The sequence below is a fragment of the Hippoglossus hippoglossus genome, chromosome 11, assembly GCF_009819705.1.
Source record: "Hippoglossus hippoglossus isolate fHipHip1 chromosome 11, fHipHip1.pri, whole genome shotgun sequence".
NCBI classification, from domain to species: Eukaryota; Metazoa; Chordata; class Actinopteri; order Pleuronectiformes; family Pleuronectidae; genus Hippoglossus; species Hippoglossus hippoglossus.
In genome coordinates, this window is record NC_047161.1 from 17,976,261 (window position 1) to 18,004,072 (window position 27,812).

The 27,812-nt window shown below is 46.1% G+C and overlaps 1 protein-coding gene across 3 annotated transcripts in view; it reads right to left on the reverse strand.

Annotated features, from left to right (window-relative positions):
* Positions 1-739: 739 nt before the first annotated feature.
* Positions 740-27,812, reverse strand: part of arid1ab (AT rich interactive domain 1Ab (SWI-like)) — a 67,731-nt gene continuing 40,658 nt past the window's right edge. For 2 of the 3 annotated variants that reach the window (XM_034599588.1, XM_034599587.1), the window contains exons 5-20: positions 14,340-14,580; positions 13,438-13,527; positions 12,853-13,023; positions 11,798-12,098; positions 11,096-11,241; positions 10,865-10,962; positions 10,562-10,771; positions 10,249-10,453; positions 7,704-7,836; positions 7,112-7,287; positions 6,895-7,024; positions 6,651-6,770; positions 6,387-6,483; positions 5,344-6,163; positions 4,184-4,314; positions 2,169-4,091 (exon numbers count right to left, since the gene is read on the reverse strand). In XM_034599588.1, the coding sequence (XP_034455479.1) occupies positions 2,169-4,091; positions 4,184-4,314; positions 5,344-6,163; positions 6,387-6,483; positions 6,651-6,770; positions 6,895-7,024; positions 7,112-7,287; positions 7,704-7,836; positions 10,249-10,453; positions 10,562-10,771; positions 10,865-10,962; positions 11,096-11,241; positions 11,798-12,098; positions 12,853-13,023; positions 13,438-13,527; positions 14,340-14,580 (4,992 nt within the window). Of the gene's footprint in view, positions 4,092-4,183; positions 4,315-5,343; positions 6,164-6,386; positions 6,484-6,650; positions 6,771-6,894; positions 7,025-7,111; positions 7,288-7,703; positions 7,837-10,248; positions 10,454-10,561; positions 10,772-10,864; positions 10,963-11,095; positions 11,242-11,797; positions 12,099-12,852; positions 13,024-13,437; positions 13,528-14,339; positions 14,581-27,812 lie in introns of all 3 variants that reach the window. The other variant, XM_034599586.1, reaches the window with a different exon arrangement.

The following is a 27,812-nucleotide window of genomic DNA, read 5'->3' on the forward strand; positions in this document are numbered from 1 at the left end:
CTTGAAGCTCTCAGTGAGACATTTTTGTTCTCACATACAGCCCCTCCGGAGAATGAGGAGCTCAGTACATGTGTGAAAGCAGCTAACCGATGTTAGTGAGACTTCCTGATTCTGTGAAGCTTAACTAAGTAAAACCACATCATGCTGCGTTATGCATGATACTTTGTCTCTTTATTAAAGACGTTGATGGAAATAAATTCAGAACTCTTACTGAATGATTTTTTTGTTTCCTCTAGTATTTCAATTCCCCCTTCCAAATGAAAACTGTCTTTCCATCAGCATGTTTCTGATTTGATCTGGTTTTAAAGTGCAGCTTCCTCGCAAAATATCAACTTTATTCTAGAATAAGAATAAAGAAAACAATCTTATAGTACATAAAAGCTTCAAGCTAATTTGTATGTATCAATTTCCCCACTAATGTACATATACAGCACATGTAAATATCAGCACATATGATCCAGGGACAACGACAGCCCGAACACCGGGGTGAGATGTCAATCACTGCAGGGATGGAAAACATGGCTGTGCATTCGATAAGCAGCGTACTCCGCCGAGCCGTGTCTGAGGCGTGGGCAAATATCAAAATTGTCAGCAAAACACGCTGCACACTGCTTCATATGTGTCAATTTGTCTCTGAGCGAGTGATGTGCGAGCCCAATGAAAAATTCAGCATCCTATTTGCTGCTGCCTCAGCCGTGTATGAGGGGAATAATAAATAAATCCACAGCAAACGTCTTACGAAGATTTAATGTACATTTATTCTTAACACGTGGAACATATAGTATAAAGATTTCATACTGAATAAATGATATTCATTAAGCCAAAAAAAGGAAAAAAAGAGGAATTTACATCAAGTTTTAGCTACATCATCTGAAATACAAATATGCAGAATCCGCATCACTGGAAAAAAAAATAAACAAAATTAAAATGGTTTCTTCATCAAGGTCTAGTTTGTCATTTATGAAGGAGCTCAGATGGAACCGCAGACATGATTCTTGTTATATTCTCTACACCCAGACTGGAGACAAACTGAAACTTGAAGTTGTGTTTGTTGGGGGTGGCGTTGGACAGCAGCTTAACACCCTCCCACCGCCCCCACACCCGGAGCGCGATACGAGCAGAGCGAGGCGCCAAAGGAACGGAGAGGGCGGGCGTCAAGTAATCACATGGCGTACTTGATGCAGGGGGAGGGGGGAGGGGGGGCGACTGGAAATCGTCAAAGATTAAAAATGGTGAAGAGCAACAGAAGTTGAGAAAGAGAGAGAAGTGTAATGTACAACATCATATATACACTGCAGCTCGGACTGCATCTAGAGTTGAGGACCAGTCCTTAAGAGGTGACTTTTTAATATAAGGGTCAAGTCATACAATCAAGGGACAAAGAGAAGAGGTCGGGGTGTTGTAGGTTCACCATACTTTGGGGGGAAAGCCGTTTTCTCTCTCGACATTAACTAAAACTGTTTTTAAAAACTACAGTTTGCTGCCAAGCCAGCGTATCTCAGTGTGAAACAGTATTATTACAGTATGTTTACAGTTTTTAAGGTGTACAGTACAGAAAAAAGTCCTACAATCTACTGCACAGGCCTCCCATGACAGATGTCTGTTCACAGCCAATAATGTGGTTCCTGTGGGGCTGAGTATATAGCATCCAAAGTTACAGCAATTATACCACACCACAGTCCGTGAGTCTATGTAGCCTCCAAACACGAACCATAATATTGTTTAGTCTGTGCCCTCCTCTCCCTGCCGACCCCCAGAGGGAGGAAGCGAGCACACGTATCCCCCAAACTCACTGTAAACGAGACAGCAACTTTGGTTACAGTTTATTCTTTTTTTTCTGGAGATTTTTCTTTAATTAAAAAAACAAGTCCTTTCCGCAGGGCAGCGCACTCCTGTCCTATGCCTGGGTCCCAATCTGATCTTCTTTGCCAGTATCTTTCCATTTCAGACGTTTAAAATCCACAGCTACTTCATGATATTCCTTCCTTTAGTGAGAAGCAGGGGTAGAAAGACAGTGGAATCCGAGGTGATTTTGCATAAATAAAAAAAAAAGACAGTCAGTTTTGCTCTTTTCATTCTCTCTCAGCAGACATACGCACACGCATACACACAAAAAAAGGAGGGTGGGGGGAACAGAAAGAGGCAGAGCTGAAACCTCCCCACGGCTGTCATGACTGGCCAATCAGAAATAGTACGTCACAGATCACTTGGGACACCAGAGAGTTCATAAGAGGGGACACTGAGATGTCCAGTAGCCGCGACTCGTACAAAGTGAACTCAGAGTGGTTTTCTTCTACCTTCGCCAAAGCGTGCAGGGCTCGGGCCGCCCGCCGCATCATGTCAACGCTCGTGGGCTCAAACTGGGGCCCGCCCTGCATTTGTAGCAAGGAGCTCTGGCTCTGCTGGTACTGTGTGGCAGCTAGGCTGTCCTCCAAGAAGCCCAGCAGGTTACCTACGCTGGCTTTCTGCACAGCAATAGCCCGAGCCGCCATGCTGTCACCCTGGGCGAGATTCGCCAACAGGACGACCGCCATTTCCCGGCAGACGGCCACCTTGCGCTCACCGACTAGACGCACCAGTGAGCCGTAGAGTTTCTCCATGCGACTGAACGGCGGTGTTGCGAGAATGAGGTCAACGTTGTTGTCCTGGATGCTGAGCTTGCTGAGGGTCTCAAGAACCAGTCTCTGGGGGGAAAGTGAGCCGTGGGGCCCCAGCGTGGGGAAAGGGTCCAGGGCCTCCGCTGAGGGGCAGACAGCCCAATGGAGCAGGCCATCCAGCAGTGGCAGGCATATACTCTCTGGGTAGATAGAAAGGTCTAGCTGGCCTGAGATGTTTGCAAGAGTGACCAAACAGTTCTCCCTTAAGACCTCGAGGCAGTCCCACCACCACTCGTCCCTCTCGCAGCTCACGCCCTCATCTTCCTCCTCCTCCTTCTCGTAGGTGACCGGTGCTTGTTTGCGTTCTGGGTGCCTGTGGTGGAGCAGCACCAGGCGGCCAAGCAGCAGCAGGAGGCCTGGGTGTTTCGACATCTCCAAATCATTACCTGGGACGAAGGAGAGACTGCGCACTATGTTGGAGATGCAGATGCAGCGCCGAGCTAGCGAGTCCTGCCAGTCCGACAGAGTGCTGAGTGGCGTCTCATCTTTACTGTGAGGCTCGTCCTCCAGGATCTTCACGTTGCGGCGGCTCTGGAAGTCAGGGTTGATGCTGAACAAGTACTTGCCGTTTTCCTTCTGCTCCTCTGCGCCTCCACGAACCACTTCCTCTGTGACTGACCCTGGACGGGCAGATAGTACGTCATCAATGGTGGCAGTGACTGGTGCGCTGATTGGAAGTGGAGGAGTGGTCTTCTCTGCTAGAGACTTCTGAGGTTCAGACGACTGGGTTGGCTGCGCCCGAGGTTTATCCTCCTCATTGGATTTGGATTTCTCAGGATTTTCTGTTGCCATCTCTAGAAGCTGGACCTTCTTACGGCTCTCAGCGGCCGTTTGCAAGCGTTTCCGTTGCTTGAGGAGTTCCATCCTACTCTCGAAGTGGGTCTGGATGTGTTCGGTAGTGTCCCCCCCACCAATGCTCCAGTGTATCAAGCCGCTGTCAAAGCTCTGCCGCTGCCCAAGCTTGGATGAGTGGTTCAGCAGGAAGGGATTCTTCTTCCGCACGACCTTGATGGGGAGTTTATCAAACTTGCTAGCCTGCTTGGGCTTTTCCGAGTGGAGGTTGGGGTCCACGGAGGACCCTGAGGTAGAGGTACTGGGTTCCTTGATAGAAGGCTTCCTTTCCTTCTCCTCGTCCTCGTCCTCTGAAGACTTGTCTTTCTGGGAGCTGTCCTCCTCCTGTTTCACCTGGATTGGTGAGGAGGTGTCAGGGTTGGCCTTTGATTCCTTTACCTCCTCATCGTCTTCGTCTTCTTCATCCGTGTCCATGTCCTCACCCTCTGGCATGAGGATGTCATCATCAGAGTCCTCCGCAGCATTGGGGTCTATGAGGGTGCGCTGGCCGGGGTCCCCTACTTCGTACTCCTTTAAGATGCCGAAGATCTCGATGAGGCAGCGTCTAAAGTACTCAACCACCAACTCGAGGAATCCAGGAAGCTGTGAACCCAAAGAGGACAGTCAGTAAAATAAGCTTCTGAACTCAGTGCGACAAGTCTTTTTTTGCGCAACAGATGTGACATGCAACTTACCGAGCACAAGTTAAATGTAGAAATGCTGTTGTCATCATACAACAGAATGTTAATGGTGTCCAAGGCCCATGTGCTTTCAGCTAGTAAGCCTGACTTTAGTGACATCATCACTCTCCAAGCCTCAGGAGTGCCTGTGGTAAGACGCAAACAGAAAGCATGTGATTATGATCAGGTTCAATGATCTGTACCATTAAGTTTGATTCCAAAAACACAATTGATAAAAACTTCTTAATAAGCTCCCCCCCTCAAGGACGATGATCTTCTGAAATACCTTTAGTAGCAATTCATACTGTGACCAAAAACCCATTAGGACCAGACGCAACATATGCCAAATATACCAGTATATATACGATATATATATCTTTAAGACCGGGTACACAATTGCATGCCTCTCCCTACAGATGATGTCATCGTTTTCAAGACATGTGACTGATGAATGCATCATGATTGGCTAAAATACTCATGGGAAAGAAAAATGCATTATGGGAGATGTAGTTTGGTTTGTTAGCACAGTTAGGTGCAAAAAGTTTTTTTAAGAAGCAGCTCAGACATGTCTGATGATCTAAGCGGGGGGGGGTATTGAAGCAGATTACAGCAGTTTTATGTATTTTAAATAGACAATATTCCTGCTGACCCACTGACCAAGACTCTGTCGATAAGATTGACACTATGTTTGAGGAAGAGGAGGAAGAAAGGGGGATCTCGGAGAGCTGCCGGGTTTATATTATTTTTTTAAATGTTTATGAACTTAAGGCAAAAGACAATGATTTTAAATTAAAAGCCAAACATTTAAGCTATTAAACACTTTTTATATTTCATATCTGTATCTGTTTCAGAGGCTGAGAAATAAATGTTTTCATAAACGTTGGTAAGCTCTTTAGAAATCCCTCAGATCTTAGGTGGTCATTTAAAAAAAATACTCAGAATTTAGAGTGCGTTTTCATTCAGCGCATTAGGAACAAACACAGCCCTGTAGACTCTGGCTGTTCTGTTAAACTGTTCTCAATTGGCAGTTTTTGAGTCAACCTTTTACATCTTCTGTGAAAGTGTATAGTTCATGTTGTAGAGTAACATTTTGCTCTTGTCACTAATTCCAGGTGGTTTAATACATGTACATATCTGGGAAGTACTGGGTGAGGCTTGAAATAAAAGTTGTGTACCTATGTCTTTTATGGTGAGCCGCCTGCGGGGTTTAAGGTGAGGTTGTGAGGCCTCAATAGAGCCTGGAGGGAAGGCCACGTCTCGCCTGATCATGGGTTGCTGCACGGGGGCCTGGCCAATGTGGGAGGCAGGTACTGGAGGTCCGGCTTTCTGCACCTTAATGCCCGGATGCATGTAGGGGGACTTGCTGGGTGACGTCCTGCTTTCCATTGGCCGGGGCATGGGCGCTGGACTTGACACCTGAGGAATGTGGTTCTGGGAAGTCTGGTAGGTGGATGGCAGGGGTCTGGTCATGGGCGGTCCAGAACCACCAGGGCCAAATGGTGGCTGCCGCTGGTTGACGTGACCCGGCCACTGGCCCTCGTGGTTCATGCGTTGGTCTGATGGCATCATCTCCTCTGAGCGGTTCATGCCATGGTAGCCGGGGCCCTGGCCGGGTACAGGAGGTCCCTGTCGGTTGGGATAGTTCTGGTAGCCGATCTCAGTGCGACCCTGCCACATTGGTCCTTGGGGGCCATCGGGACCTGAAGGCATGGGGCTCGCCATCATCTGGGGAGGCATTGGAGACTGGGAGTTGGGGCCTGCAGATGACGGTCCTCTGTCCCGACCAAAGGGAAAGGGGAACTGGCCCTGTGGGCCCGGTGGTCTTCGTTCACCTCCAGGATACGCATTATACTGGTTATACATGTCCTGTTGGCCCTGGGGCCCCGATGGCTGTGGACCTGGCTGCTGCTGACCACTGTAGGGGACACTGTACATTTCACCCTCATGTCGCTTGGCAGGAGGTCCATACCCTCCATCGACAGGACGCTTGTAGTTCTGTCAGCAGAAAACATCCAGCATTAACAACGGATCATGTCAACGAAAAACATTTTTAAACAACAATAATACTTTCATCTGTTTAACAAAATGAAACCACAGGTAGTCATGTCTACCAATAATAAAAGATAAATTATAAATATCTTTAATTGGTGAAATGTTAAAAAAGAGGGATTCAAGTTGAAATGAGAGTTTTTGTGAACACAGAACAAAACGTTCTTACCGGTTGCTGCTGAGGATACATTCCTGGCTGTTGATTTGGGTATGGGCCACCAGGGGGAGCTCCTTGGCCAGGGTACTGATTGGGATAGGACTCATGCCTGAGAACAGTAACAAAAAAGTTCATGCCATTTTTATTCAGACAGCTTTAGTATAAAATTCACATGCTTATAATCCTGCTGTATTTTAAACGTTTACACGGGAACATCCCTTCAAACAACCATCTTCCTCCTAACACAGGCCAGTCTAAACATTAGATGGTACTGACCGTTGCTGTGGTGGAGGGCGGCTGGGTGAGTACATCCCTGTGTCGGCTCCAGAAGGCATCATGTTGGGCTGAGGAGCTCCTGGTCCCATGCTGCCATCAGGGCCCATGCCTGGCTCCTGTCTGTGAACGCAACAAACAACAATTATCAGTTCATTGGACTTAACTAGACAAAAAAAAGGACACAGGAACTTGGTAACCACTTTTCTGTACGTTTGACAAATAAATTGAATAAAATTGTGCTTACCTTCGGTCATATCCGTATGGGTACTGTTGCCTCTGGCCCATCTGCATGTTGCCCATGGGGCCTGGTGGGCCTCTGTTATACTGCTCTGCCATCCCACTGTTGGGTCCTGGCGACATGAACTGCTCTCCAGCTTAAAAACAGAAAAACACAGAATGTCAGTTTCTGTACCAAAAGAAGTCCTGTATCATCTCATCTGCTGGTTTTGCCTGGAGCTCACCTTTCCTCATGCCACCAAAGGGGTCCTTGGTGGACTCGTAGGGACCCATCCGCCCCATCATCTCTGGGCCGCCCATCGCAGGCTGGTAACCCTGAGAGTTGGGAGTCAGAGCGTTTCTTCTGGAAAATGCTGGGTCGCCACCATCAGCAAAAGGGTCTTGCAAATTCACGCTACTCCTACAGGAGGGCAGGAAGCTTGTTAGCAGAATGTTGATGTTGAATTCTTTGGTTCATATTGGTAATTTTTTATTTTCTAATATTTTCAAGACTCCTACACACTGTTTTTGAAATTCTTGTTAATTTCTAGTTTGGGATGGTTTGATGTTAACTATGACAAGTTCAAGAAAATGAGAAATAACGTGGTTTTAATAAATATTGTGTTGCATTAAGGCACTTTTACAATGACGTAAGAATTAAAAAGAATCAAAAGTTTTTCCTTCAGTACGTTAGATTGAAAACACTGGGAACCATGTGCAATGAATATATCTACTTTCATTCCACACGTTTTTATTTATAATAAATGTAACAAGCTTATTTGTTGTGTCATTTTCTCAACACCATAGAAAAACGATTTTGTGGCTGCTGTATCGTACCTGACGCCAGGCATTGGAGGCATTTGTGTGTGTGGAGTGGAAGCCGGAGTGGGGGGCTTCAGGTCTCCCCCCTCGGCCATCGAACTACTGGTGGACTGAGGCGTTTGGGGCCCTTGCAGGGATCCAGAACCAGCTGCGAAGCAAAGATAGACATGATGAATACCCGGACACGAATATCAAGTTCCCCAGTTTGTAAAATTTCAATAATTCAAAGAACAACCAGCCCCCCCCCCCCCTCTCTCTCCAGGCATAAAGGCCAGAGTTGATAGTCAGGCGGGATAGTGTTGTGGATAGGCTAAACAGTGGCCATCGTGGTGCTTCAGGAACACACGCTGCTTTTGGCAATCCTAAATCCCATTAAAAAATTCCTGAGTGCTGCACAGAGGAACAAGGTTTGTGTCGAGCTGACGGGCTTTTGAGTGCACAGCCAGCGAAAATGTTGAATCCTCCAGCTCAACGCAGCACGCCAAACCCCCCCCCGCTCTCCCAACAACCACCGCTGGGTTCTCTCTGAGTCACCGGGAAAACAATGATCTAAAATCCTAACTCTGACAGATTACTGCCCGGACAGGAGACACCAAGTTGTGTGTTAGTGTGTGTGATTGGGTGTTTGTGTGTGTGTCATAAGCCGTTTTCAGACATGACCTACGGCTAGAAACCAGAGAATCGGCTACAGAGTTTACCAGTAGTTTGCCTTTCACACATGAACAACACAGCGGGAGTTTTTCTGCACGGACACGTTCACAACAGGATCAAATCCTCTGCATTATTCGGGCGAAAGGTGAAGCAGTCGGGTGCAGCAGACAGAGGCAGGAAGTGATGTGTTAACTTAGCTGCGTAGATCACGTGATTATGATTACAGCACCTCAACACCGTCGTCAGCTCTCATCACCACAAACTCTCTTGACATGTTCGCCGGTGTCTTCTACGTGTATGACACCACTTTTTATTTGTTTTTGTTCTCATTTTGGCGTCTGTTGCGTGTTATACGTCATCAACCCCTCATCTCGCTCGTGGGGAATCCAGCTGGGGATCCCATGCTCGACTTCTCCTGGATTTCTACGGACATTATACAAGGCCAGGCGGATAAAGTCCACAGAAACTACGAAGTGTCTCACTCGGACATTTGCGTTCACACATGCATCATCCGGATAAAATACAGAGCAACTGCGGAGTCCAGTGCATGTCTGAAAGCAGCTAGAGAGAGAGGCATAGTAGAGCTCATCCTTGACTTCAGCTCAGGAGTTCTCACTATTAGCACGCCAGTCTGATGACTCACAGGTTCCCATTCATTACACTGCCACACACACATGCACAACACAGGGGTCACTGGCAGGTCACATTTATTCACATTTTCTCACATCGCCCTCTCGCCTCTGCGGCTCTCGCACACACACACACACACTCACATTAACTGGCTCACCCTCCTTCTCCTTCTCTCCCCCCTCCTCCCCCCTCCTCCCTGTGGGCAGGGATTTCCCTCTACTAGAGATGAAGAGGGGAGGGGGAGGTGGTTGGGGGAATCTTGTGAGGATGGGGAAAAAATAGCATGGTAGATAGAGAGTCAGAGAGCGTGAGTGAGAGAGAGAGAGAATTGTGTGACTTTTACATACACACACACACGCATACACACTCAAGCCTCTCCCCCCCATTCATCATTTCTGGCTCTGCACTAATCTCCAGGGACTCTTGCTTGCCTCTGTAGCCGTGGGCCAGGCACTAGGCAGCAAGGACACAACCCCACTGACGGGGCATCTCTATCGCCAACACCCCCGCCCTCACACCCCACCACCACCACCCGAGCTCCTTCTTCGTACTAACTGGAGGGCTGACAAGCACCCTGATGTCTCCTGTAACAACACCCCGGCGCTGACTCAGTGTCCCGTGTCTGACAGCCTGGTTCTCGGCCAGACTCGAGTAGCACGTGGTCGATCGCGGTGCGGTCGCTCCTGGCAGCTATAACAGGAGTCCTTCCAAAAACAAACAGCTTCCAGGCGACAGCGTGGTCCTGAGACAATCCCATCCCCACGCCCCCGAAAACCTCTGGTATTACTGACTGCCAGTGTACACTTTTACCCAACCCTCAGTTCATTGAAAGAATTGGCATGCCTGATGCGACGCTGTTCACACGAAAAACCAACGTGGGGGTTTCACCACGTCCTGTGTAAATGCCAAAACATTCCCCTAAGAGATGTGATCTTGGAATTGTCCGGAGGATGTAGTGTGCTGCCGTGACTGATGCCATTCACTCCTCCAACATATACCACAGCAGCAGCAGTGACTTATGGACTATGGAAACCCCATACAGAAGATGACAAACTATGGTCTATGATTGGCTGTTAATATTGTAATTAATAGGAGACTATAAAACACACTAGTTTATACTCAGATGACAACAGACATATGAGAATGTCTTGAACTGCACAGAAATCATGCAGCACCCGAGGGATACATGAAATAAGTTTTCATTGATTCAATATGAGTGCAGTTTATTTAAAAGGATGAAATAAATGGTGATGAGATGCAGGAGGATGCCGGCGCTCACCTGGGCTGGGAGGCTGGATCTTTGCCTGGTTCTTTTTGGTGTCTGCGTTGAAGATGTCTGGGGGCGGGTCCTCGCCTCGCTCAATCTTGCACTCAAAGGCGTACAAACACTGGATGTACTGTTTCTTGAGCGAGCTGGCTGCGCTGCTCGACGTGCCTACGTTCAGGTTGGTGGCCAGCTCCCTCCACTTCTTGTTCTTGTTCACCTGGTGGGCGACAGAGAAAGGGGGAGGCTTAGAGAGCTGCACAAAAAACACAACAGCTTCCTTAGAAGAACAAAGCTGCGTGTTCTGATCTGTAATATTCAGGCATACCTGAGTGAGGCCCCCAATCTCCTTGACGGACACGTAGAGTCTGAAGAGGTCGAGAGGCTTGCGTCCCACAGCGGGCAGGTTGTTCATGCCCATGGCCTTCTCCTCAGCGAAGGCCAGGAATCTGTCCACCCACATCTTCCTCTCTGGCTCCGGGCCGAGCTCATACAGACGAGTAATCTTTTCGTTGGTGATGGTGGACGAGCTTGACTTCTACAGCACAGGCAATTGAAGGCAATGATGAGTTGGGAGGAAAACCATCAAAGGAGCCACAAGAATTTTGTCGCGTGGACTCCGAACTTTTACCTTTTTGGTTTCAGGCTTGGGAGTCCCTTCCACTTTGTTGTTTATCTTCGGAGCAGGGATCATTTTATCCATGCCAAACTCCGGAGTGGGAGCCATTCCTGGGTGTTTAGAGGTAATAAGAAGAGGGCATAAAAATAAGGGATAGCTAGTCTATAAAACTATTTTATGGACAAAGCACACACAGTAGTGCTAAAACCACCTAATCAAGGCTTAAGTGTAGCTTTTACTCACCAGGGGTGTTGTTGGCCACGTTTGCTCCCATTGGGTAAGGCCCTGGCCCTCCCTGGTTCATCATACCGTGCATGCTGTTCATGCCAGGGCCATATGGAGAGCCTGATCCCATCATGCCCTGGGACATGTTTGGGTAGCCAGGAGGCCTAGAGGTGAGAAGGCTTTTTAAGAAAGGGCATCGAGAGAACCAAGACACAACTAGCTGATAAAGTCTTTTATCATTATCACAAAGAAACAAAGATTTAGAGTCTGTCGCCATTTTCATGTCTTGCTTGATGCTGCAAATCTTACTGTGCTGTGCTAATTGAGTTTAGCTTATTCAGTAGGAAACATTAATTTACTATATAAATACATATAATTCTAACAACTGCCACATGAGTGTCTCTTTATAGACTGAGCTGGTGTAATCTCAAAAAATGTCAGAAACCGCCCTTTTTTCTCTAATAGTAGCTTTGGTCCTCTGCCATTTACACACAAGAGACTGGCTGCACGAGGGAAGAACCAATCACTTTTCATGATCATACAACCAGCACATGCAAGCAAAGACACATGCACACACTGAGCTGAAATGATGAAAAAAAGAAAAGAAAAACTCTCCAGGCTCAAGAGTCTTGTTACAACAAGTCGTACTGACCCTCGACAGTCAAGTGCTCCTTTATGACTCATTGAGTCTGATGCAGACATTGGCTTTATAACACCTACCTGTTGTGTATGGAATTAGTGGGCCCATGGTGCATGGAGGGGCCGCCATCCTTCCTGTTCATGCCTGGCGGGGGACACATCCCGGAAGCCACCTGAGGAGGCATGCCTGCCATGTTAGAGGCCATTACAGGACCGTAGGGCCGAGCACCCATCTGGCCCGGGCCTATTCTACCGGGCGGCATGTTTCCATAAGGAGTCCCGCTTGCCTGACCAGGCATGGGGTTCATGGAGCCACCCATTCCAGGGCCACTGGGGTAGTTGGCGTTGGGCATCGCCGTGTAGCCGGGCTGTCTAGGGTAACCTGGAAGGGTCAGAAATGGAAGAAATTCAGAAATCAGCCTGCTGCCCATTTCTGATGATGTTTAGGGCATCCTGTTTTATTTCGGAATTGCATTTCAGTCTAAAACAGAGAAATCTGTGATAGAACCTTTACTCATTTCTGGGAACAAACGATATAAAGAGTTTCAGCAGTCCAGCTCTAAATTTACCTCTGCACTGCCTGTTCTGACAAGCAGCCTGATGAAGCAGGCTTTATCTAGCCTTTGCTGTTCACTGCTATGACTCATAGCAGAACTTCTTCAAAGCCCACAGAAACCATCGGAGACTTCAAAGTGAAGTGATATCGTTTCATAAATATATGAAGTGAGAGAAAACTTCAAAGCTTTTTTTGAAAATCAGAGCTATCTATGAAACTGATGGTCACAGGATGACAACTGAAAACTCATTCATAATATTTTTAGGATTTGGAAGAAAAAAAAAAATCACAGAGTTGTGTGCATCACTCAGCACTGTACTCTCCCCCTCTGCACTACTATTTTATTTATCAGTGAAAGCCTTTTATTTTATTGTTTTTATTTTGGGGGCTTTTTTTTGGCCTTTATTTTTTGGGAGGAGACAGAGAGCAAGCTGTGAAGTGGGGAAGACAGAGAGTGGGGGAAGACATGCAGCACAGGGCCGCGGGTCGGAATCGAACACGGGCCGCTACGGGTGAGGCATATCCCGGATGGGCACCGCCCCAGTGAGAGCCTTTAAAAGCAGCAACACCCATGCCTCACCTTGTGGGCCGTACTGTCCCCCCTGAGGCCCGTAGTTTCCCATGGAGTTGTTCTGGGGGTAGGGTCCCATCCCACTATGCATCTGGCCTCCTGAAGACTGACGTGGAGATAAGGCGGAGCCAGGTTGTCCAGGGGACCCGTATGGGGGCATCTGAGGGTTACGCATGTACACTGGAGAGGATTGGGAACATCATTAGATGCATAATTTAAGAAAATGTGGGGAAAGAAACTCTGTATCTGCTTAGGCATTCTGCTACACAACACATTATGTTTCGGTGTGAAGAACCTAGCTCTTTAGTTTCTCCCAAACACAGCAGTACAGTGCGTCTGTCTGCAGTTACCCTCATTTGACCTGGCAAGTAGATTACAAACTCACTCTGATTTAAAGATTTAGCCAGCGGGAGTATTTACAGAAGGAAGGAATGAGTGCAAATCCAAACAATCACACCTAAAAGCTGCTGAGGATGGGGCACACATTCGTTCACGCTATTGGCCACTCAGCAGATGAGGGGTTTCTCTGAAAGGGGTTTTCCTTCAGTAGCGATTTGAATACTTAAACCTCTCGAAGCATGTCTGCACACTCACCCCTGTCCTGGCCCATGGCTGACTGGTTCATGGAAGAGTGCAAGATGCTGTCCGACTGGACGCTGGGCGGCCGAGGAGGCATCTGATTACCTGCGGGACAGCAACAGCACAGGGTCTCAGACACTTTGGAAATCTCACTGCCACAGTTTTCTATAGTTTCTGCTTGTCCCTAAATACCTTTCATCAAAATTACAACAAATTAAAGCCAATATAAAAAGGTAACAAACTAAATTAGCTGCCTGTTTTGACGCTATCCATAATCAGTCCTCATGAGTTATCTGGCGTCATGTTAGGAGTAACTTAGGCTGCATTAAGTCATGCACTGAACACTGGAGATCCACCGCAGTTTCTCCAGAGGAAGTATATGTGTTAACGCAAATGTCAGAGTGAGAGGCTCCAGAGTTTCTGCGGACTTTCTCCACCTGGCCACATAATGCAAACTATAACTTGCTTAGGTTCATTTTCATGTACATATTGTCAGTGCGTTTTTGTTCTTTTATTCTGCACGCACATACTATGATAGAGAGTACGCCTACAGGCCCATTTCCCTGAGTTTTTGTTTATACTCAAATCTTTCTCTGATATAAAGGTTCAACTGATCTTATGTAAATCTTATCTTAAGATAAATCTTAAGTAAAACTTTTTTTGTAGGTTATACTGCATTTTCAAAGATTTAAGGCCTTCAATAAATGCATGAAAACTACGCTGAAGCAGAAAAGTTTTAGTGACTTTTTTTAAATACAATAAATTTGGTTTAGATGCAAGTCCAGACATGATATATATGTCATATAGATATGTCATAGTGTAGTTTGGGTGTACAAATACATGTCATTACATGACCACAGTAAAACCTCCAGTAACATTTTAAAACTCAGATACTTGGTATAAAACTGTGTTCTTACCTGGCACAGCAGCTGGAGACAGAGGACCAGTGCGAGAGGGGGTGACGCTGGCAGGGGAACCCACAGGCGAGGGAGAGGGCCCACGTATGCCTGGCAGGTGGGGCGAAGTGTGTGGCGAGAAAGGCGACTGGGCGGGGTTGCTCTGCTCGCCCTGACTGCTGGACACCCCTGAAGTGCTGACCCCTGGGCTCAGGGCCCCCTCTGTACCAGTGGGCAGGTCGTCGATGGACCCCGACAGATCCTGCAACAAGAAGAGCAACACAGGTTAATGTCGACATTTTCTACAAGGGAAACGAAGGTGACATCTTTTAACTAGTCATTTTTTATGGCTTGGGACTTATGTGTTTCTTTGCTTGTGTGTTTTATTTTATGCATCATTCCAACAGTTTGTACTTTAAACTGACAATAGGATGGGAGTTTTTTGTAAAAGACAAAAAACATCCATCAAGCAAATAATTCTCTTCAACCCTTTGAGTAAGCTGCAATTATAATAGCAAAGTGGTAAATTAAGTGAAAAAACCATATCAAAGGCAAATCTGTCTCTCTCTGTGTGAGGGGGAATGTAAATAAAGCAGAGTTTGACTCAGACTCCAAAATGTAAAAAGCTTGAGAAGGCAGTCTTTGCATTTGGAAAAAATCATATTCAAGGAGAATTAAGAAACAAATTATTCAGCTTTTTCCTGCTCATACTTGTGAGAGGAGGGTGGGAGCGTCTTATTTCAGAGTCAAATCAAAGTCAAGTGAGTTGAAATCCAAACAGCCACTGATTCGTTGCAGCAACCATTGCCTTGTGTCTGTTATTCTCTCATACCAGACTACCACCCTGTTATAGTGCAAACACACATTCGGGCAAAAATCACTTCTTTTTTCACCTTTCTAAAAATACTCCACTTCACTGCCATAATGATCCATCTTGGCAAGGAGAACTCTGTTTGTGTGGCTTGCAAATAGAAAAGAGGGGGGGTTAGGTATTTGAAGCAAGTCATCTTGGGAGGCAGTTGAAATAACTGGTGCTGGGGGTTCAGGCGCTGGTGCCATGTGGTGTTGTCATTGAGCCTCGCTGGCTGTGACACAAAGGCAGGCAGGCAGGCAGGAAGGTAGGAAGGAAGGCAGACGGCGATGATTATGTTTGTGGGAAGGTGAATGTTTACACACTGGCCACTCACGTGGAGCCCATGTGCTTGCTCAGAAATGCAAGCTCATCTGCCAGTCACATCGGAGGAGGGAAAAAAAATGGGAGGGAGGAGGAGGAAAAAAAAAAAAAAACACTCATTGGAAGGTGGCCAACTATTCCCATAGAAATCTCACACTCACAAGCTGGCTGCAGCCCCGAAGCCGGCGGTTTTGCACTTGAAACGGCGCCCGTTGCTATTTTTGGGACATGACCTGATGGAGGAACCCCAGAGGGAGTGACAGGAGGAGAACGCTGATTCAGAATCAACCCCACCCCCCACCCACCCCATTCCCTCTGCCCTCCCTACATCTCTTCCTCCTCCCCTCACTTTGGGAAATTGCACAAACCTGGGCCCTTTGACCGATACGGTTGATGTGGCAGCTACAAAACCGTGCAAAACAGCCTGAGAGCTTAGTGAAGGAGTTACACTCTGAAGTGTTTCATTGACTGATACCCAAATTATTTTCAGAAATGTAAACACAGGTAAGAACGAGGCAAAGCCGTGCTGCGTGAACACCACGGAGTGATGAGATCTTAATGCTCTGCGGTGGAGAGCAGAGATCAAACAGCGTGGCATTCCTTGCTTAAACAACCATGGCGGGAACCTTTTCCCAGCAGCAAGCGGTGTCAGCTGACCTCTCTCCTCCCAACCACAACCACCCCACCTCCGCTCAGACATCACAAGACCGGTCATCTGACTGAGGGCTTGGTCTGAGGGCCCTGGCCCGGCTGCCGTGATGACCATCTCAGCAGCCGTGCCAATGCTCAAAGCTTCAGCGTCCCAGCACAAAAGAAAAGAACGGGGGAAAAAAGTAATTCGACAACCCTTTCCTGACACGGACCACAGTACAAAAAAGGTCAGGGGTCAGTTTCTGGAGTTACGCCCCGAGGAGTTACATCTCAGCAGGAGGTCTGACACACTTCAGTCATGAGACAGGGACCAAGTTATTTTCATTATTATTAGTGTCCATGTAAACATGTCCAATGGAAACTCACTAAAATATCAATCTTCTTTATTTATTCTTTGATGACTCCCTTTCTGTTCTAAATCCTACTCTCTACACCTAGACATGGCGAGTGAACGCACATATTCAATTGATTTTCAAATCCAAACACCAGACCAGTTATGTTGGTGCATCAGAGCTTCCATTATTGAAGCAAACACAGTGTTGTTAAGACCATCATTTAAATTGATCACCAGACTGGACGGGACTGGATCTGGGTGTCTTACTGCCTCGGCTAAACAACTTCCTTGGGAAAACTATGATTCTGTGAACTCTGGTAATGTTTCTATGAATTCTATATGACTACCAGACTGTAAATAATCACTGTTTACATCTATCACTTAAATATTGATCCACTATCCATCATATTAAAGTCAGAACTTGAGGCATTTTTCATTTCTTAGGGGAGACGAGCACTTGGCCTCAGCCTGTAGCCGGTGCTGTACCTCATTCTGTTACCCGTAGCACTGCAACAACCATTTCACCTTCTCCAGAAACAAAATGATTAATTCAGTTGATATTTCAATGTTTTCATGTTTTGGTAAAAATAACATAATTTCCTTTGTGTTGCTATTTAGTTCTGCAGCCATAGCACAGTCAAAGGACAGAATGAGTCAAGACAGGGTTAATGACACACAGCAGTGACAAAAGTATGAGAGAAAAGCTCGGCACACCCTCTGTGGGTTCAGTACTGTATGTCAATTAAATCCAATACATTTTTAACCAGCAGACGTGTTCATTCCCCAACAAACACACTGTTTCAAAAAGATGTGAAGGGATTTGGAACTGGATTCAGATACAATAAAATGCTAGCAAAGCCCATCCCCTTCCAAATGTCTGACAGGGAATGGTGGGGGGTCAGATTGACAATGAGAAATCTTTTGAGATTTTCTTTGGTGTTTAGGACAGAACTCCTCTGGAAAAAGACAAAGAGCATCCATTAATGTGAACACTACCATTTGACAGTTTGATAAAGTGACTGTTCATGTAATTACCTCAAACAAGGGGGGGGGGGGGGGGGGGGGGTTGGTGTCAAGGTACTCTTTACCGTTTGAAAAGTTTGTTGAAGAGGAAAAAAGGTTTTGCTGATATTGTTGTTCGTATTCGTTATTAAGGTTTGAAAACAAGTATTGATTTGGTATCAGTAGAGAATCAACAAATCTAACATGCAGACACTGTCAGGAGTTTTTTCAAGACTAAATCAAATGGGTTTTTTCTCCTAATGCATAAGATAAAGTGCCAAAGCTACAAAGAAACATTCAAAATATAATAAAATGTTCACACAAAGCAAAGTGATGAACAGTTAATTGTACTGTTTCAGTATTGGATTGCTGTGATTTAGTTGGTACTGTAAACAGCATGAGCTACTAGTAGCCTGGCCATAGCTAGCAACTGCTAACATCCACTGTCATCAAATTGTATGTTTTTAACAAACTCTGATATTTTGTCCTGACTATCAGACATTTGGGGTCAATGTCTGCACATAACGTAACGTGTTGTCAACCTTCTCTTCGGCTCCTCTGCATTTGATTTGCGTCACTATATATCAAATCAACACCTGACTTGGTTGGTTTGGCTCACACATGGTTGTATTGTTATTAAATGCATATATTTTGTTAATTATGTTTGTGTTATTATATGCATATTATTTAAATCTGCATTGTGGGAAGTTTTCATTGTAAAACACAAAGCTTCTTTAGCAAGCTAAATGTTAATGTTGCACATGTGATATGGTGTTGGTGATATGTTAATATCTTTATTAATAATAAAAATGCGATTCATGAAATAAACTTGGTGAAATTACTTCAGGTTGTGTATTAGGCCGAGCTCTTTAGCATTGTGATGATATCTGACAACGGGCAGATCCCATCCCTCAGCCTGGATGGGCCGAGACATTGTACACACGCACACACACACACATCCTTCTCCATCTATCTTTGCGGGGGCCTGTCATTGACATAATGCATTACCTAGCCCCTTACCCTGACCTTAACCATCACAAATGAATGCTTAACCCCAACCCTGACATAAATCATCTTTTATTCTAAACACTAAAACCAAGTCTTAACCCTCAAACATATGTTTGACCTTGCAAGGTGCAGCGTTTTGATCTCCACCAAATATTGTGGAATTATGGTTTTCGGACCACGTAAATATAGTGAGACAAATGCACACACACACTAGCTCCTACCTACTCCCACTCTGCAGCCATTGATTTTTCCCAGCTCAATACTGCACAGCACCAGCCTGTTCTGCTGACTGCACAAGCTGGACAGCGAGAGGAGAGGAGGGTGTGGGGGGGGATGGGGAGCGGGGGTTGGTCTGTGATACTGATGCTGGCGAGGCTCTGCTACTCAAACTGCTCATTATTAGTAGGCAAATGATGAAGAGGACACGGATCAGGCTTAGCGAGGAGTTGAGGGACGATGGCGAGGCTAACTTGGAGTGTGTATGTGTGTGTGTGTATGTGGAGGGAGGGTGTGATGAGCTGGAGGGTTACAACAGAATTATCTATGACAAATATAACCGTTGATAACACGAGCGTATGAAAAATAGAGGAAAAATGCTGTTTTTCTGCTCCATGAAGGAGGTGGAGAAAGCTGTGTTGTGGAGAGGAGGAGAGAGCTGCAGTTCTTGCTGTGGAAGCTTCTCTATATGGCAGCCATTTTGTGTTTTTCCCAGCACTGCCTGACATGGAACTATAGAGCTGAGAACAGCAGAACAGTCTTCACGATGTTTGAGGTTTGAAGAGAGGTAAAAAGACAGGTTTATATGATGAAATTTCACTTAATATAGATATACTAAAACAATTCAATCCAATTTCTTCAGATGCAATTATTGTTCATGAATGTGGAAAATGGCAGAGAGTCTTTACTCTTTCCACAATTCCCATATTCTCCACTACTCTTCTGAGTGTGCCTGTGCTGTCTCTGAGTCATCTGCTCTGCTCTGCTCTCCCCCGTCCTAATGTATTCCATTTGCAGATTACTTCACTGAATCAATCAAGCCCGACCAGAGCCATTAGTCTGCCAAGCCAGCCGATTTCTTTTTTTCTTTTTTTGGTAGGTTATGAGAAACAGAAAGTGGGAGGGTAGAGGTAGCGTAGCGGCCCTGAGATAATGAAACATATCTGGAATGTGTGACCCTGGCCAGTAGTGTAACTAGATCCAGTGGTGGAGGCGGTAAGGAGGGAGAGGAAGGCAGGAGAGGGGGGGGGGGCAGAGTTCATCCCTCAGTCACACTCTCCCTGACCCAGTCTTCTCTTGTCATTCTCAGACCTCAGGGTTTCACCAGCTGCCTGGTTGGCAGGCTTCCTTCTTCTCAGGCCTCCAGATGTTTAACACAATATACAGGGGGAGGGATAAAAAAGAAAAAAGCTCACTCACTCCAGACGTGCATGCTCACACATCCTCTGTGGTGAGGTGATGGATGAGGAACAGAGTAAGAAAAGGGAGATAGAGGAGGGGAGGGAGAAAAACTGGCTGCATCTCAAGGGCTGCCATGGTTACTGTGATCCACGTGGTTGACACATTAGAGCCGACACAGTCCCTCCCCCCTGTTGCTGCCATCCCTGTCTGTCTCTCTCTTTTTTCTCTCTCTGCGTCTCTCGCTCTGTGGCCTCCCTGCGTGCCTGGCAGGGTCACAGTGCAGTCAGCTACTACAAAAGAAGAAGCCTGTCATTGTTACAGGAAACGCAGACGTACCAAAGCTGTGCCCACCCCCCACCCCCCTCACTCCTGCTCCACCACCGCCACCGCTTTAATTACACACTCAGCCTCCGGGCCTTTGGCGAGGAGGAAGCCTGGGAGACACGCACATAAACATGGAGAGTGGACAAATACAAGATGACAAAGCCTTGAACTTCTTTGCTGTCTTTCCTAAGTCCCCGATGTTTATGTTTATATGTTGACGACCTGGTCAGTGATAGCTTGCCAGCACCGGGCATCTACTATTTGGTCAGGGCAAAATGGGCTTTTGATACCCGCAAAAGGGTCATGGGAGAAGTCTTCTCTTCCTTTTAAACATAGGATCAAGTGAAATTGTCTCTGCACAGGGTTTCTCCCAGCTCAGTGTGTGAACATGCTGACTTGACTTCACTGAGCACAGATGCTCATTATCTCCACACAACGATCCTAGCGCTTCTATCTGTCACAGACAGATGACAGATAGACTGGGGGCGCTCAAACAAAATAGAAAGTCAGGCCCTCTGGTCTAAGAAAACACCCGATCGACTCCATGTTGCATTACCATGATAAGACGGCAGGAAATGTCCAGATGTTGAATAAGACGATTGACAGGTGGGTGTCACTGGCACCTCAGCCACCTGCCAGAGAGTCCCACCTACATCCAGGGGCTGTGCCCAGCTACAAGGGGCTTCTGGGTCCATCACAGGCTAACAGAGAAGCAGATTCTAGCCCCTGCTCAAGGTTTGCAGGGCTGAGCTCAACCATAAGGGGGCACTCCCATCCCACTATGAGGGAAGAATTGGAGAAAGAAGGAGAAGCAAGGCAGGCCCCTGTCTCATACAGCAGAAGCAGCAGCCATTACAGGGTTTCACATACAGCACAGTCTGATGAGAAACTCTCTATACAGTTAGGAGAGCCTATAGTTGCACCACGCAACCTGTAGCCATGTAGCCACACCATGGTATAGATATGAAATATTGAGCATGGCTAATGATTGTGTTTGAATGTCAAATTAACACGTAAGAGTTCTGTTATTTAATTTCTCCAAAATGAAGACTAACAACTACAGTGGATGGTGACAACATCAGTGGGGTGACTCGGTGCTCCGAGTCTTGGAGCACCCTGCTGGGATTAGTTATCTTGCCTGGACCATCAGCACCACAGACACAATGTCTGCTACCTCCTCAGACGAGCTGGCTTCAGCTCCCCAGAGATTACCTTTACACTGCTACTTCATCACATGCAGCCACGTGGGATGGTTAACAGCCTGGACTAAAAAGTAAAAAAAATGAAACAGTGAACCAGCGGAAATGTTGAAAAAGAGTTGAGGGCATAAAATATACAATTCATTTGACGCTGATCAATATGGTTCTGCTTTAACATTCCTGTGTGTTACAGGCTCATAGTCAAAAAGAAAATAAAGGCCAACCATGAATCTTGATCAATAAGTGGGGAGTTCTAATTTTAAAACGCTCCACATTTGCCTAATTGAGCTTCACTGAGGGGGTTACAAAAAAGGGGGTGCGCAAGAACACTGCAGCAGCCTGTGTGTAGCTAACACACAGTAGATGCAGGGATGTGGTGAAGAGGAGGAGGGAAGGGGGGCAGTCTGATTGCTGTGAATAATGGGGAGATGGTGTGTGCGTTGGGGGCCTTTTGTAGAGATCACAATAGTAGCAGGGAGTCCCAGGGCAGCGCACAGATGCCCAAGTGAGGCAGGCAGCTGCCCAGCCCGAGGTGAGGGGTGCTGGGATACGGCAGATCATGGGGGCTGGAGGGGCCTTGGAGTGAGGCAAGGAGGAGGAGAGGTGAGAGGGGGTGCTGGTTGGGTGGGGAGGCTCCAGACCTCTACAGCCAGTCCGCCGGCCTGCTTTCCAGAGCACCAACGCCCCTCCCCTCCTACTGTCAAACACACATAGCGTTTCTAGAGGGCGCTACTAAAGCAACTGATACCACCAGTGAATTGATTGAAGAGAGGAGAGTGGGGGGGAAATAATATGGAGGTTATTTCACGGAGTGAGCGTTAATTTCATTGTGAGGTCAGTTTCATCCATCTAGGCTCGGCAGCTTGTTCCAGCGAGAGCAAGAGAAAGCAGAGGACAGACAGTGCTGCAGTCAGCCACAGTCTTTGTGCTGCAAAACTAGCTCAGCCCAGCAGAAATGGAGGCAGAGGGGAGGGGCATGAGAGAGTGTGTGTGCGAGTGTGTTAGCAAGCGGTGAGCGAAGGGAGAGGGAGAGTGCTCTCTGTACGTTTGTGTGTGTGTGTGTGCGCGCACACACACACACGCTCACAAGAGCAAAACAGGGCTCAGGGTTTTAGCAGGCTGAGAAACAATTCACTGAACCAAATGCAAAACAACACACTTTGTCAGCAGATTGAATTTTCTCAAGTACATTAATTAAAAATCACATAGAGGAAAGGAAGGGGTGAGACAGAGAGGGAGCAGGGGAGAGAAACAGACAAGCTGCAAGGAGGGGGGGTGAGCGTGAGTGAGAGGCACCCTGGAATCTGAATAAGACATGCCCGCACAGGAAGCAAAGGGCCCCAGAATAGCAACAGGAAACTGGCCCCGGACTCTGAATACCGTCAAGCGTCAGAGCTTCGCAAAACAAGGCTGCGCTGCACAGCGTTATGAAAGCTGATTTACTGAGAGAAGAGAGAGAACGAGGAAGGGAAGGAGGAGGGGAGGAGGGCGCAGGCAAGGGAAAGAGAAAATGAGAATTTAGACAGAAAGAGGAACATGGGAGAGGCAGAGAGAGTTTTAAATATATATATTTATATACAGTATATATATAAACAGGGAAAGAGAAAAATACTGCAAAAATAACAGAGCCTAATATTGAAAAAGGCAGAGAGGGGGTTGGGTTGGGAGGGAGAGGGAGAGGGAAAAAAAAGGGGGCCGGCCTTGTCAGGCTGATTGCTCCAGAGCTATGTCGCAAAAACAAGCTTAGCTGCCGCAGGAGAGCAGAGCTGGGCTGGGCTGAGCAGGGAACGGGGACTGCAGAAGGGGGCCACGCAGAGTTGATCAAGACTGGAAGATCTCTCAGTTCCAGACCGGGAGGCTTGGCACATAACATTAAAGGTCATTAAGGCGGGGGGGGGGGGGGGGGTTGCAAAGTGGGTGGTCTTTGAGACGGCAAATGCACCGGGTTAGAGTGGGATTCTTGCCAGGGTGGGGTCGTGACAGTCAGTGATGTAGTGATGAATTACAAGGCGGGAAGACGAGCACCAAAGTAGGCACCCCAGTTGATGAGGGTCAAATCAAACCTTATAACAAATCTAAATAACAGAAGTCAACTCATAGAAAGGCAACACTGCATGTGCTTTACTGTATGGCCTCCTATCTATTACATATTCTACTTGCTGTGAAAGGCAGTGAAATTTAAGTGGGGCTAAATAAAGTACATCTACTCCATTACGCCGTAGTTAATAGGGAAATATAAATCAGTGACACAAATTAAGCAGACAGCATAAATCCTTGGCTCTTCCTTTTAGATAAAGCCACTCCAGATGAAGCCTCTTGTTCAGGAAGGCGAGAGGAACAGGAGGGATGGGGGACAGAAAAAAAAAAACTCAAGCGCGAGTGTGTGACCAACATGTGACCTTCCTCTCAAGTGTGGACGCCATTCAGACACATCAGAGAAGAGGAGCACCACAACCGATGGGGCGGTCCCGACTGGGATTAGGCCCACAGTGGAGAATGGGTGTACAAAAGAGTTGGGAGAGGACAAGGAGATTTTAAAAAAAAAAAAGAAAAGAGAGAGAGGTGGGAGGAAGGTTAGGAGGGTGGAGGTGGTCTAGTGGTTATTCCCATGGGTTGACATGAAGAGGAAGTGTCACATCCAGGGAGCATGAAAGCCTGACAGTGACAGCAAAGACTCTGCTGCTCTACTTCTTCTGGAGGCATGATGACGAAGGAGGGCCTTTGGGCCAAGGCTTACTTTCACACCAAAATGCTATCATAATTATTTTCCCAAAATAAAAATACCGGACAGGAGACTTAAAGACTTATGGTTTTAAAAAAAAATTGCCTCTGCGTTTGGGCCTCTCTTCAACACGTCATAAAACAGAGATTTTTACAAACGCCTTCCAAAGTGCAGATTTTTAAAAGATCCAGTTTCAGAGCACATGTAACACAGAGCATTCGGAAAATGTAGATGACGTCACAGCTTATTTTGCATATGTCCACTGTTGCTTTGTCTAATGTGCATGCGCCGGAAACAACAACAGCGGCTTTATACGGTTTACTCTATATTTGGTTTGCCCTTCTAGGTCTATTTACAAGTGTCACTGCTACATTTACTGCATCACTTGGACCACATTGTTCTTCTCTGGTATTTGACGGATCGTTGATGTAGACTTGATCACTTCCTACTGGCCCGGCATGCTTGTTTGAATGTTTGTAGTCATTTTTGTGTTCTGTCTGGTCTAAGATATCTTGTAAAACAAAGGTTGTGTGGAATGAGATTATTTTGAAAAATGGAGGGCAAAAAATATCTTTAAATTAAGGTTTTATATGAAAGGAGAATTATATGAATTCTGTACTTTTCAATTGAATTCTATTTGTCCAGTGCCAAATCATAATATACATGATCTGTAGGCACTTTACGTGAATTGTGTGGGACAGATTAGAATAAAAAGGTCTTCCACTATGTATCAACCTCCAATATGATGCCTCCTTCTTTCAGACCTCAAAGACCTCCAAAGCTGAAACAAAGATAAACCTGATGACATCACTATGACACTCTTTTTTTCAAATTTTCTAAAGCTCCGCCAAAGGATGTTGCATAATTGTTTAAATTTACAGGCTCTGCTGTTCTCCTCATAACAAGTTGTCTAAAGTTCAAATGTATGAACATGGTGGAGTGGACCTTTTAAAGTGGCTATTCATTATAGACTAAGTCAATTATGTGATGCATTTAAGAGAGAGAGAGCAGTACAAAAAAGTCCTTTCTCTGCCTCCTCTTTGCTCTTCATTCCTTTCCTGGAAATTCCTTGAATGTTATTAGGTCACAGGAATATTTCGAGACCAGTGCTTTCCAGTTGTTCTACTAATCGTGCAGCATTCACTATGATTATTTCTAGATTAGCATCAGCTAAGTGCCCAGACCTTTTTAAGAAGACAACATAGTTCCTGGGAACTGACTCAATGCTCAACAGTTTAACTGTGCAAGCGTGTCGTGGAGCCAGGATAAAAACAAGCTCGACCTGCTCAGCTAGTTCCACCATCTCTGCCTGTGTGTTTGTTCCACCCTCCCTCCCTCCCTCCCTCCTCCAACACTTATCCACAACCCTTTTCTCAAACAGACTGTTGCCTTCCTACCGGTGCGTTCCAGCAGGCGCTGAGCCTCCTGCACTCCCTTTATTCCCACCTCAACGGCAGCCTAACAGACGCTGGGTTTTTTAGCACCTGGCTCAAACAGATCCATATGTACTCTGGATGAGGTGATGTCTGGCTGGCTCTGCAACTCAAGTAGCTAAATGTGGCTTTCCCGCTCAGCTGCTGTTGGTTCTGTTTTCAAACATGTTTTTAGGCAGATTAAAACATGTTAAAATATATACATGTATACAAATCACTGCAGGTCCTTACAAAATATACTACTATTGTCTATCTAATCAAAACTGTAAATATGCTACGAACTTTTTTGTCTTAATTTGAAAATCATCCTTATTTGGTCAACATAATACAATTTCATTTAAGAAACTACCCAACACTTCCCTCATAAGTAGATATGCACAAACATGTATGAACACGGATTTTCCCTTTTCGGTGAACTATCACTTTAACAAATTTAATATTCCACATTGACTCAGAGAGACACTGACATGACGAATGTCAGTGTCTCTCTCTGAGTCAATGTGGAATATTAAATTTGTTGCGAATTTGTTGTGAATTGCGAATTTAGGTTGTTACATGTGATTTCAGAATTTAGCTGAAACTGTCCACACATATATTGCTGCTCTTCTCTGATGCAGCCACTTTTTTGCCATTACTTCCATTCTCACTCTCCTGTGGTGAAACATGCATAAACACATAGCTGCCTGATCTTTCTGCACCACAAACTGAAAGGTTTGCCGTTCTCTCGTTTCTCTGAGCCAAGACCATCTCCATTTATTTTTGACAGTTTTATTGATCTGTAAAACGTCGGCGTTTTCACTCAGTAAAAGCAAATCCATGCTGGCCAACCAGAATCACCAGGTAGTTCCGTTACACCCCCTTCCCCTTGGTATTGGTTATTTGGATCTACACTTAGCTCATAAATGGCATCTCTGGAATCAAATTGATGGACATCTGTCATAGAACATTTAATCCCTTTGTATATTAAATGGAAAGGCATCTTATTAGTGATGCTATGCGTCTAACGTCTCAAAAATTGTTTGTTGATTACGCAGCCAGATAGGTTGTGTCATCTTTTGATTCAAGATTTTTTAAACTCTGGAAACCAAGTAAAAGGTTTTGATAATTCAGAGTTCATGAACATATAGAACAGAGTTAGGCCTAATGAAGGACTGTAATTAGCTTTCATAATCATGAAAACTCTTCTTAATGTATTTCTATGAACTTTGCAAATAGGAGTTTCCCTTTTCCTGCACTTTTCTTTATCTGTGGCAGAGCTTGTGCGTAATTGGATATCAAAGCAGCTCCACTTCCAGGTAGAACAGGTATCACTGGTGCACATCTACTCATCACACCTGTAGGAGTCAGCTGTTTTGTCTGCGGCTGTCACAGTGATTACTGTCAGTTAGTGTGGCCTAATCTGCACACAGTGTCATATGCTCTCCATAGAGGTGCAGGGGGAGGAGGAGGAGGAGAAAGGAGATCTGTTCAGCTCTACCTTAGCCAGATTAATGACTCTCTCAGCCAATCACACAGCACAGATAGGGAATCCCCAAGAAGTCAGAAGGAAGGGAGGAAAAAAAATACAAAAAATAAAAATAGCGCTGGCCTGGCTTGCTCGGCCAATGGCTGAGCCCGCAGAGAGTTGTATAAATAAATAAGAGAAATAAATAAAAGAGGAGGGAAACACATCCTGAGGGCATCCCCTACTGGCAAAGACAGCGCTGCCTCTCATCCCTCCCTCCCTCCCTCGCAGAATCTCCCTCTCCAACCAATCACTCACACTATTTGAAGTTATTTGCTTGCACTCCCTCAATCCTGCACCCCCCCACCCTTCGCCACTGACTCCACTCTCTCACTTTCATTCTCTCTCATTAATGATCTCATTTCTCACTCTCCTTCCCTGAGGCCTAGAATGAGGTTAGCTCTGCAGTCTGACCTATAAACACTGCCATGGAAACTGCAACGTGTTACAGCGAGACACCTCTTTAACAGGGAGGATGGAGGGGAGGGAAAAGGGGTTCTCTCACCTTTATCTTAGCCAGAGGGCTATCAGACGCCAGATTTACTTCACTTTCAACAATATTTTTCCTGGCAGAAATGCCCCCCCCCACCCAACACACACACACATCTCAGATTTTTTTTAACAAGGTCAAGAGAAACCTGCGCTGCTTGAACACGTACACACTCCTGACATCAGCTTGTTGTTGTGTATTGTGTGTGTGTGTGTGTGGAAGCCAGAGGCAGCAGAGAAAGGAAAGGTTTATGAT